General features: G+C 40.5%; 1 protein-coding gene across 1 annotated transcript in view; it reads right to left on the minus strand.

The window, feature by feature from the left end:
- The window catches only part of LOC110500238 (myoD family inhibitor domain-containing protein), a 28259-nt gene extending 17324 nt beyond the window's left edge, over positions 1-10935 (minus strand). Inside the window, exons 1-3 of the mRNA XM_021577487.2 lie at positions 10662-10935; positions 10216-10378; positions 8241-8369 (exon numbers count right to left, since the gene is read on the minus strand). Of these exons, the coding sequence (XP_021433162.1) occupies positions 8241-8369; positions 10216-10309 (223 nt within the window). The 5' untranslated portion in view covers positions 10310-10378; positions 10662-10935. The remainder of the gene's footprint in view (positions 1-8240; positions 8370-10215; positions 10379-10661) is intronic.
- Between the last annotated feature and the right edge of the window lie 1511 nt (positions 10936-12446).

The following is a 12446-nucleotide window of genomic DNA, read 5'->3' on the forward strand; positions in this document are numbered from 1 at the left end:
AGAAAATATCTGTTCAGCAACGCTCCCCATCTAGCCTGATAGCTTGAGAGGATCTGCAGAGAAGAACGGGAGAAACTCCCCAAATACAGGTGTGCCAAGCTTGTAGCGTCATACCCAAAAAGACTTGAGGCTGTAATCGCTGCCAAAGGTGATTCAACAAAGTACTGCATAATGGGTCTGAATACTTATGTAAATTTGATATATTTTTCATTTTATTATTAGCAAAAATTTCTACAAACCTGTTTTTGCTTTGTCATTATGGGGTATTGTGTGTAGATTGATGAGGGGAAAAAAACAATGTACGCATTTTAGAATAAGGCTGTAACCTAACAAAATGTGGAAAAAGTCAAGGGGTCTGAATACTTTCCGAATGCACTGTATCTAATCTCTTTTTTTGTTTAAAACATCCACAATGAATAGGCTTCAACACTTCTGGAAAAGCTAATTGGAATGCTTGAAATTTCCCAGATGAAATCCATCTACAGCAAGACAATGAGGAAATAATTACCACAGAGGTAGAATTACAATGGCCATTTTAATCAACCCCTGTGCTACCATTTCACCCTATTTATACTGTTTTTGATTCCATGACCCACTGGTAAGTAATCACTTGAAAATTACACCTCTGTTTTTAAATGGGCCCTTGCTTTAGACATTTTTTTCAGTATAGACGGGGGTCTACTGGATTACAATAAAGATTTAGCTCTTGGATAACAACAACCACCATGCTGTTCTTTTTGGCAGAAATACTAGCACAAAAAAAAAAACAGACATTTTTTTTTTATTATATATATATATATATATATAATAAAAAAAAAATATATATATATATATATATAAATAAAAAAGTTTCTGAAGTTCACAGGACCTTACCCTGTATACTAACTAGGATGTCACATTTTGCATTTGGGTCTAACTGATCTTTACACAACACTATTCAAAACAATGACGATACCTGCATGTCCCACTATTCTGCATTCATTTCATAGATGCTATATTGAGGCATCAATAAGCAAGAAGAAAGCTCTTCTGCAACATCCACCAGCGGAGCAATAATTCATCGACATACATCTACCATTGGAAGTGTCAAATATTAAACTTCCTAAAGGTCATTTCTACACCCGGGTAATAACCTTGAAGCTTCCCGAGTAAAAGCACAATCAGGGATTCACACAAAGGCCACACTAATGTCTTTCTTTTCAAGGCGACAGCCATGTCATTTGACCTCACGTCTCTTTATCCACGGAGAGAGCACTTCCAACTATTTGACAATCACAGTGAATAATGTGGCGATTAAACACCTAAAACTGGCGTTAGATCATGCCAATTTATTTAAGGCCCGGACCTGCAGAGCCAAATCCGCCTGGAGAAGATATCAGCTGAGTGTATTCCCCTAGGGGCCGAGCCACACAAGACCCTGCTAGCTGCCACATACTGGGGCCTTATAGTTGAAGGGCTCTAACAAGAAACAGTGACCTGAAGATACATGCCCTTTACACTTTGCATATTAAAAAAGGTCAGAAATAACTTGAGCTAAATAAACAAGTTTAACTGTTAAAGAGTAACTAATTAAATAACTTTTTTTCAGCGAAAACCAGATGTTTTCGGCTAAGTTGTAGTGAAACTCGTCAATTCCGGTATTCATTTTAACAGTGATATTTTGGTCTTTTAGTAGAAAATCTAGCTCTTTTTGACTTTAGAGGATTAACTCTACCTTGAGAGGGTTCCTCTATGTCATCTCAATGGACGGGTTCAGTATGAAATACACTCCCTTCTAGATGTGCTGAGTGGTACCACCTCAAGGCTTCCCAATCTCTATAACTGGCAGTCTGCTTAAACAGCTCATAGTTAGTTCACTGGTTGTGAGTTCTAATCCCACAAAGGGCAGATATTTTTCCTGTGCCCATACACTTTTAATTCTGAAAAGTGAAACCATACCTGTGAGGGGTCGCCCTGATTGTAGATTTTCATACAGTACCCAAGAACGATCTGAGAGTTAATTTGACCATTGGAAAAAGAGCTACTTCAATACTGCAAATTTAATTGAGACCCTAATTTTCATTTTGAAGGTGAGAACTTTTTTCTTTCCAAAGCAAGAACGCAATAAATGTGAGTCCACATTTCATAGGTTTTTTTTGTGCCCCATGGGGGATTTGAACTTACACCGCAGGTGGCAATAGATAAAGAACTCAGCGCCTTACCACTGTGAGCCAACTGTCTAGAGCCTAATATACTCGCAATGCACAGAATTGTATTATCAGTTTGCCAGTGGACTTCTGGTAAGTATGTTTTAGTGAGAAAGTGTTGGGATCAGGTACAACTAAGTTTACCCACCCACAAAATTAATATTTAGGAGCATCCCCCCCCCCCCCCCAACCACAACTTCTCACCTGAATGCATTATTTTTGGGGGGAAGGGTTTGGGCAAAGGTTGAAATTGGGGTCAAAGTTACCATTTAAGACAAAGACAACATGTTCAAGTAACAAGCGCCAGCTTTTCTGTTTGATTCAGGCTAATAAAAACAACAGACCAAGACAAATCACATGCAGCCTAGGGTACCCAACAAGTTGGAAATCGGACAGAGGGATGAAAGAAAAAAAGGAATAAATTGGCACTATGTGGTCAGTCAGATGATTTCCTGTTTCAGTAAGTCAGGGCTTCATTAGAATCAACCAGACCAGTTTAGTGTTCATCAGCTCCTCGCCCTGGATATCCAACATTGCATTCTGTAAGCTAACTGTATATTCAAAAGATTTTTATTTCCATTCAATTTGCTAAACAGAACCTCTATACACAGATTAGGTTATCATCATTATTTGAAGTGACTAAAACATGTTCCTGTACCTTTCCCTCAAAAGGAGATTTGTCTTCTCCCTCACTTTCATATTCCCCAAACACTCAGTCTGTGGGGGGTGACTGCAACTACTACATTAAAACTGTTATTTTTAGATGAAAGTGATGCATTTTACTTGCCAGTAGTGCATTACATACATTACATTTTTTTCACCTTTATTTAACCAGGTAGGCCAGTTGAGAACAAGTTCTAATTTACAACTGCGCACTGGCCAAGATAAATCAAAGACAAAAAACAACACCGAGTTACACATAGGATAAACAAAAGTAGTCAATAACACAATATACAAATCTATATAGTGTGTGCAAATGGACTAAGGAGGTGAGGCAATAAATAGGCCATAGTAGCGAAATATTTACAATTTAGCAAATGAACACTGGAGTAATAGATGTGCAAGTAGAAATACTGGTGTGCAAAAGAGCAAAAAAAGTAAATAAAAACAACATGGGGATGAGGTAGGTAGTTTGGTGGGCTATTTACAGATGGGCTATGTACAGCTGCAGCGATCGGTAAGCTGCTCAGATAGCTGATGCTTAAAGTTAGTGAGGGAGATGTAAGTCTAACTTCAGCGATTTTTGCAAATCGTTCCAGTCATTGGCAGCAGAGAACTGGAATGGAAGGCGGCCAAATGTGGTGTTGGCTTTGGGGATGACCAGTGAGATATACCTGCTGGATTGTGTGTTACGGGTGGTTGTTATGGTGACCAGCGAGCTGAAATAAGGCAGAGCTTTACCTAGCAAAGACAGATGACCTGGAGCAGGTGGGTCTGACGATGAATATGTAGAGGGGGCCAGCTGACGAGAGCATGCAGGCCGCAGTGGTGGGTGGTACATGGGGCTTTGGTGACAAAGCGGATGGCACTGTGATAGACTGCATCCAATTTGTTGAGTAGAGTGTTGGAGGCTATTTTGTAAATTACATAAATGAAGTCGAGGATCGGTAGGGTGCGGGCAGCATTCGGTTGAAGAGCATGCATTTAGTTTCACTAGCGTTTAAGAGCAGTTGGAGGCCACGGAAGGAGTGCTGTATGACATTGAAGCTCGTTTGGAAGTTTGTTAACGTTTTTGGGATAGGGGGCAGCATTCGGAATTTTGGATGAAAAGAGTGCCCAAAGCCTGCCTGCTACTCCGGCCCAGAAGCTAGGATATGCATATAATTATAGATAGATTGGAATAGAAAACACAACACTCTAAAGTCTCCAAACTGTTAAAATAATATCTGTGAGTAGAACAGAACTTAAATGGCAGGCGAAAACCTGTGGAAAATCCATCCAGGAAGTGCTATTATTTTGAAATGGGTGTTTTTCCATTGAAAGCCTATCCACCATTTAAAGGGATGGGACCCTGTTTCCGTTCCCCATGGCTTCCACTAGCTGTGAACAGTCTTTAGACATTGTTTCAGGCCTTTATTCTGTAAAATGAGGGAGAATGATCAGTTTCAATGAGAGGCCAGTGGAATTTCCCCAACTTGTTTGGTGCGCAATCCCAAGAGCATGCCTCTTGTTTTTCTTTAATATTGACGACGCTATTGTCCGGTTGAAATATTATCGATTATGTAGGCTAAAAACAACCTGAGGATTGATTAGAAACATCGTTTGACATGTTTCTACGAACTTTACGGATACTATTTGGAATTTGTCTGCCTCGTGACCGCATTTGAGCCATTGGATTACTGAACAAAATGCGCCAACAAATGGAGGTTTTTGGATATAAAGAGGGACTTTCGAACAAAACAAACATTTATTGTGTTACTGGGAGTCTTGTGAGTGCAACCATACGAAGATCAAATGTAAGTGATTAATTTTATTGATATTTCTGACTTTCATGACTAATCTACTTGGCTGCTAACTGTTTGTAATGTTTTGTGTGCTGAGCGCTGTCCTTAGATAATCTCATGGTTTGCTTTCGCCGTAAAGCCTTTTTCAAATCTGACACGGCGGCTGGATTAACAAGTTAAGCTTTATTTTATGTATTGCACTTGTGATTTCATGAAAGTTAAATATTTATAGGAATATTTATAGTTAATTTGAATTTGGCGCTCTGCAATTTCACCGGAAGTTGTCGAGGTGGGACGCTAGTGGGCCAGATGTATACAGAATGGTGTCGTCTGCGTAGAGGTGGATCAAGGAATCACCCGCAGCAAGAGCGACATCATTGATATATACAGAGAAAAGAGAGTCGGCCCGAGAATTGAACCCTGTGGTACCCCCATAGAAACTGCCAGAGGTCCGGACAACAGGCCCTCTGATTTGACACACTGAACTCTGTCTGAGAAGTAATTGGTGAACCAGGCAAGGCAGTCATTTGAGAAACCAAGGCTATTGAGTCTGCCGATAAGAATACGGTGATTGACAAGAGTAGAAAGCCTTGGCCAGGTCGATGAAGACGGCTGCACAGTACTGTCTTTTATCGATGGCGGTTATGATACGTTTAGTACCTTGAGCGAGGCTGAGGGGCACCCGTGACCAGCTCGGAAACCAGATTGCACAGCGGAGAAGGTAGGGTGGGATTCGAAATGGTCAGTGATCTGTTTGTTAACTTTCAAAGACTTTAGAAAGGCAGGGCAGGATGGATATAGGTCTGTAACAGTTTGGGTTTAGAGTGTCTACCCCTTTGAAGAGGGGGATAACCACGGCCGCAATCCAATCTTTAGGAATCTCAGACAATACGAAAGAGGTTGAACAGACTAGTAATAGGGGTTGCGACAATGGCAGAGGATAATTTTAGGAAGAGAGGGTCCAGATTGTCTAGCCCAGCTGATTTGTATGGATCCAGATTCTGCAACTCTTTCAGGACATCAGTTGTCTGGATTTGGGTGAAAGAGAAGCAGGGGGGGCTTAGGCCAGTTGCTGCACGGGGTGGCAGAGCTGCTTGCCAGGGTTGGGGTAGCCAGGTGGAAAGTGTGGCCAACCATCCTCCAAAATTCCATGACCATCACAACCCTACCTACACCAGCTAGCTACAGTAGCTACCTTGGTTTGACAAGTTCTTGCTTCGAAATCCTTTTTCGAAGCTGCTCCGGTAAACAAACCAATGGCAAGTCATTAGCGTAAGACCGAAAAGGCGCCCAGGAAAAGTTGAACATTCTAGAAACAAAGAGCTACTGTGTCAGAATGTAAACAATCCTCTAACCACAACTATATGGATGGAAGCAATCGGGTTGTTGTTGCTATTAGCATTGCCGGAAACCACACTCTCCTTATGGAGTGGCAAACAACAGGGGTTTAGAGGAGTTGGATTTGCTGCTTTTTCTGATTCTACTGCTGTACTATTCGGACCTGTAACGTGGATAATCAAGTCTGTTTCAAAAGGGTAAATCTTGAGGTAATGAGATTTACTTTTGCCAAGAGGCTAAAGCAGTGTGATTTAAGTGTAAAATATTGATTTGGCAAACTTTGCAGGTTAAATGACAAGCAGTAAGAGTCATTGTGAGTGGGTTAATAGTGACACTTGAAGACAAGAGATTGGTTAGTAGTGAATTGGCAGAACATTCTGGATAGAACAGAACAGGTTGTTTCTATTATCACAGTTCTAACTCAGTGGGACTCAGAGTTGTAAATAGGGTGTGACATGTACTTTCCATTCAAAAAAAAAAAAGTGAGAACTTTCCAATCAATTTATTTTAGTTTCCCCTATTATTTCTGCTGAAGAAAAGGGCACAATGATGCATGAGGAAGCATTTACATTGCTTAATACTTTACACTTGTGGGAATTGAAATGTTTTACAGAAGAAATATGAAATGCATAACCATTGTAGCAGTTGAAAGGGAAGAGTTTGGCGATAATGGGACAATTATTACACTAAAGGTAAGGATACAACAGTTCACCAGACAAGACTGAATCCAACCATTACACTTGATTTTCTATACATGTTGCCGCATTTGTTGATAACGAAATCTGAAAATACACGGGAGACATTCAGTAACATGATAAGACTATTCCTGGAAAATGTGGGGTCGGTGCATCATAAGACAAACAAATGACAGGGGTTTGGTTGAGGACTAACTGGTGACCCCAAGTGGCCACACACACCTCTCCAAAGTGTGCACAATTCCTAAGCAATTTCAATGCACTTCTAATGATTCAAAGAACAGCCTTCAACTCTTCTTGTCGAGCACGGTGCTCAAGTTCAGAATGCCCGCCAGTCGAAATCCATACAGCGCTGTGAAGAACATAGCCAGAGCTCTGACGTCATGTATAGCATGTTACTGTACAGCCACTATGTTCCAATTTAGACGCTTATTAGTGACATTTTCAACCCATATACTGGTATGAGTGTAAAGGGTTTGGAAACAACCAAGTGTGTATCACCTTAACTGCAAAATAACCACAGATTGCTTTGCTGTTGCTATGGCCCCTTCTCTCCTTTCATTAGTAACTGAATATTTCAACCAGGTAGCATATTTACATTTTAGTCACTTAGTACAGGGTTTCCCAAACTCGGTCCTGGGGGCCCCCCTGGGTGCACATTTAGGTTTTTCCCTAGCACTACACAGTTGATTCAAATAACCAACTCATCATCAAGCTTGGATTATTTGAATCAGGGCCCCCACCAGAGAGTTTGGGAAACCCTGATTTAGCAGACGCTCTTATCCAGAGCGACTTACAGTTAGTGCACTCATCTTAAGATAGCTAGGTGGGACAAACACATATCAGTCAATAGTATATATTTTTTCCACAAAGTAGCTATCAGCAAAGTCAGCGCTAGTAAGGGAGATTTCTTTTCACAAATAAGGAGAACTAAGCATGTTATCTGCTTCACTCTAAATATGGCTACAGTGCAAACACACTAAAACACTATACGTGCCTTCTAAAATGATTTAAGTGCACTGAAAGGTGAAACAAGTGGGCCTAGACAGTCAAAGCCAAACCACAACAGGATTTCCTCACTCACACTACAGAAAGCTGAAGGGTTGGAAGAGCAACCAGTGGGAAACATGCCAACTATTCGTCATTATGGCAGAATGAGAGAACGTGCATGTTACTTCATCCCATGTTATTTATTTAGACTTCAATACCATCTTGCCATTTCTCTCTGAAACTGGGAGGGTGACTTTTCAGAGGGACCATCTGTCAACAGGCATACGTCACTCTGCCACAGGGCCTAGCAGTGACAAGTGTTGATTGATGATGCCAGTTTATGACAAGTCCGAAGGTTCTGACAGAACATGGTCATGACAAAAACATTACTCAGGTAAGATAGCTGGGCTTGGCTACTGCACAAGGCTATACATGTTTAGAGTATTTCTGTCATTGTTTCTGTCAATGTGTACAGTACAATTGTTAGGTATTGTGTTTTGTGTGGATCCCATTAAAGTAACAGATGAGGATCTGGGCAAACACGTAATAGCAGGATTTCCTGAGGTGCCCCTCATTGTAACACTTACTTCGAACAGGGTCACAATAGGTAGGGTTTTCCCCCGTCACGTGACTTTGTACTTCAATGGACGTGCCTCTGGGACACGATGTTCTGGATGGGTTTGTAGTTTCAGATGATTCGTTACTGCCACAAGCATCTAGGATCAAAGCACACAACATAAGAAATTGAACAACTGTTTAGCCTAAAAAGAAGGGGGGAGGGAGAGCACGACAAACAGATTGTTTGCATGCCCTCCGTTGAACAACTCAACTGGTCAAAATAAAGATGCATTATGTACTTCTATTCAGAAACAGATGTAAAAGGTGATGAGAAGGTCAACTTCGGTGGACGTAATACTAATTCCAGAGACAGAAGGACAAGCCAAGCCAAGCCAGGGCTGCCTTATTTTTGCCAGAGAAAACATTGTCCCTTTCCGTTCCTTTGTCGAAAGGTTACACAACAGAGTTGGGAGCAAGGCGGTTCAGGTAAAAGCCAATGCCAGATTTCTGGATCTAATTTTCTCTACTCCCGGCTATGCACTACCTGCCAAGGTTGTTAGAGCCATAAAAACAGCATTCATCTACATTGAAAAACGTATGTAGGTAAAAACCTGCTCCAATAACTATGCAAAAGGTCAGCCCGTCTCTCTGAGTGACGTTATTAGTACTGTGTGTTCCCTCATCAAATACTGTACATTAAATGATCATTGCAAGAGTGCCATCTCCATTCCTGCTGTGTTTAGCCAATAGGCTACAACAACAAAAAACATCTACAATGCCTTTATGACATACAAAAAGAAAGGAGAACCAAGGCACTCTTCATACAATTAATTAAAATGCCTTTATTTGTATGGCATACTCAATGGAAACAAAGTTCTACATTTCTCATGCGTTTAGGCTGCATGGCTTTCGTCAGGGAATCTTTATGGCATAGTTGAAAAAACAAATTCCCGGTTGCTTCAGACCAGATCCTGTTTTTTGTTTTCTTCTTCATTTTATGTTTTGGGTGTAACCATAGCCCTTTTCATGTTGTTTTGTTCTGGAAATGAAGGTGATGAATGGCTCAGCACAACATGGCAAATGTTATTTTCCTTAGCCGGATGATGTATTTGTTGCAGGCCTGTAATGCTGTCGCTCTGTTTAGTAAGCAATGGAAGATAGATAAATGAGCCACAGTGGCTCTAGAGATACGGCCCAATCTTAGCCAGAGGCAGGGGCTGATAGATGGCAAGTCTTTAGTCTTGGTGTGACTCCCTCCCTCTCAGATCGATGCACACTTACAGTAGCAGTGTGTGATGCATCGCTGTATTTAGTGATTACAGTTAGAAATAAATTAGCCTATTCTCAGAACATCTACAGCCTCCTGAGAGAGGGGAAATCCAGTCTTAACTGAGAAAGGCTTTGAAGGTCCAGCGAAAATCCATTTGCCACCCGTCCCTGTGATTGCTTACTCTGTCCTACTTTGCTATTTTTGACAGTGCTGTAATGATGCTTGGTATAAATAGGATGGGTAACGGTTCAGTGGCTGTTTGAAAGAAGAAGGGGGAAAAAAAACGGGGCCAAGCTTATTTTACATGTGATAATCTTACGGGCAACTAGAAAGTTAATTAAAAACTATAATTGGCTGTGGTTCCTGCTAATAGTCACCAAGGCGTTCCTTCAATCTTTATTGTGAAATAATGAAAACATTATCATGCCTAATGCTGGTGTATAGCTACTGATGTCTGGCAAAACGACAGGAATATAATTTAGAGGGAATGGGTTCATGTTGGTTGTTATTATTGTTCTGAGTGAACTGATGGATTCTGACATGGAAGGAAAACAAGATCATGATTTCAATGATGACTAATTTCCCATCTTGACCAAGTTATTATTGATGGAATATCCCAGCAATGGTAAATTGACAACAGTGTTAATTGAAAGTGGAAGAGATGTAGAGCACAAGTACAACACCAGTCACCAACTAAATAAACAACAGCCCTTATATGCAGTATAATATCATACCGTGAGAGTTTGGAAGAAGAGGACTTGTCTCCTGTTGAAGGTCCTTCCCTGGCCCAGCAGGCCCTTCCAGAGGTAAGACGGTCTCAGTGGACATGAGACAGTCCTCTTGGAGTGATACGCGACAGATAAAGATGAGCCTCCTTTTCCTCCTTAGTCTTCAACCCTGGGAATTTGAATGTAGACTTGAGTAACAAACCACTACTCAAGTAAACGAAAATGAGCAAGTTACTGGTTCTCTCTCATTGAGAGCAGAGTATGAGTGACGTCAAACCACAATGTCGTTAAAAGTAAGTGGAATTTTCCCACTTTACTGCATTACATAAACTATAGAAACGGAAAGTAAATCTTAAACTAAGTCGTTTAAATGTATAAATATGGTTATTTATTATCGAATAAATCATAAGCCATACTATGTAAACATGTATAATAAGTTTGTTGATAAGTACCTTACAAACATGACAACTCCCTGTCTCAAGTTTGACTCACTCCCATCCCTCCTCCACAGTGAAACGCCTTTTCGTTGGAAAATTCCGCACGAGTTGTAAATTCAAATATCTCCAAAGTTATCAAAACGTTTCCAATGATTCCGTTTATCGCGCTATTCGCGCGGGAAAAGTTGAAATATTACTCCTAATGTCATCGACATTCTGCTGGTTCGCTTGAAAAAAGTTTGGACTAAAACATTTTCATCATATCCGGATTCCCGAAAGCCACTCGCGCATGCTCGGCCAGCTGCAGAAATTAAGAGAGTTCGTGTGCAGTGTGTCTAAGGACCATGGGAAAATGTTGGAGAAGTAAACTTTGACGTGGTAACTATTGCCACTTGACTGTATCCTTAACAAAGTGTCCTCGAAGTATAGCTGCTGCTCTTTTGCTCTGAATAGTATTACCTATCTTGATATCCATCGATGCACCTTGTCCAATCATGTGGCAGAGCATCCTCCAAGTCATCACACAACTCAAATAGTTTTTATCTAACTATTAGGCTGATCACTACTGAAGTTTAAAACTTATTGAAGAGTACTTTTTTTTTAAATAATAAGTTGCATGGACTCTGTGCAATAATAATGTTTAAGATGATTTTTGAATTACTACCTAATCTCTGTAACTCACACAAACAGGTATCTTGTAAGGTGCCTCAATCAAGCAGGGAATTTCCAATACAGATTCAACCAGAAAGACCTGGGAGATTTTCCAATGACTCACAAAGAAGGTAGATAAATTGATAGATAAATATACAGTACCAGTCAAAAGTTTGGACACACCTACTTATTCCAGGGTTTTTCTTTATTTTTACTATTTTCTACATTGCAGAATAATAGTGAAGACATCAAAACTATGAAAAAACACATATGGAATAATGTATTAACCAAAAAAGTGTTAAACAAATCTAAATATTATATATTTGAGATTTTTCAAAGTAGGCATCCTTTGCCTTGAGGACAGCTTTGCACACTCTTGGCATTCTCTCAACCAGCTTCATGAGGTAGTCACCTGAAATACATTTCAATTAACAGGTGTGCCTTGTTAAAAGTTAAATAGTGGAATTTCTTTCCTTCTTAATGCATTTGAGCCAATCAGTTGTGTTGTGACTAGGTAGGGGTGGTATATAGAAGATGGTATTTTACCAAATAGGGCTAAGTCCATATTATGGCAACAACAGCTCAAATAAGCAAAGAGAAATGACACTCCATCATTACTTTAAGACATCAAGGTCAGTCAATGCGGAAAATTTCAAGAAAGTTTCAAGTGCTGTCGCAAAAACGGTCAAGTGCTATGATGAGACTGGTTCTCAAGAGGACCGCCACAGGAAAGGAAGACCCAGAGTTACCTCTGCTACAGAGGATACGTTCATTAGAGTTACCAGCCTCAGAAATTGCTGCCCAAATAAATGCTTCACAGAGTTTAAGTAACAGACACATCTCAAGATCAACTGTTCAGAAAAGACTGCATGAATCAGGCCTTCATGGTCGAATTGCTTCAATGAAACCACTGCTAAAGGACACCAATAATAAGAAGAGATTTGCTTGGGCCAAGAAACTCAAGCAATGGACATTAGACCGGTGGAAATCTGTCCTTTGGTCTGATGAGTCCAAATTTGAGATTTTTGGTTCCAACCGCCATGTCTTTGTGAGACACAGAGAAGGTGAACGGATGATCCCCGCATGTGTGGTTCCCACTGTGAAACATGGAGGAGTTGGTGTGATGGTGCTTTGCTGGTGACACTGTCG

Source organism: Oncorhynchus mykiss, chromosome 21 (assembly GCF_013265735.2).
Source record: "Oncorhynchus mykiss isolate Arlee chromosome 21, USDA_OmykA_1.1, whole genome shotgun sequence".
Classification (NCBI taxonomy): Eukaryota; Metazoa; Chordata; class Actinopteri; order Salmoniformes; family Salmonidae; genus Oncorhynchus; species Oncorhynchus mykiss.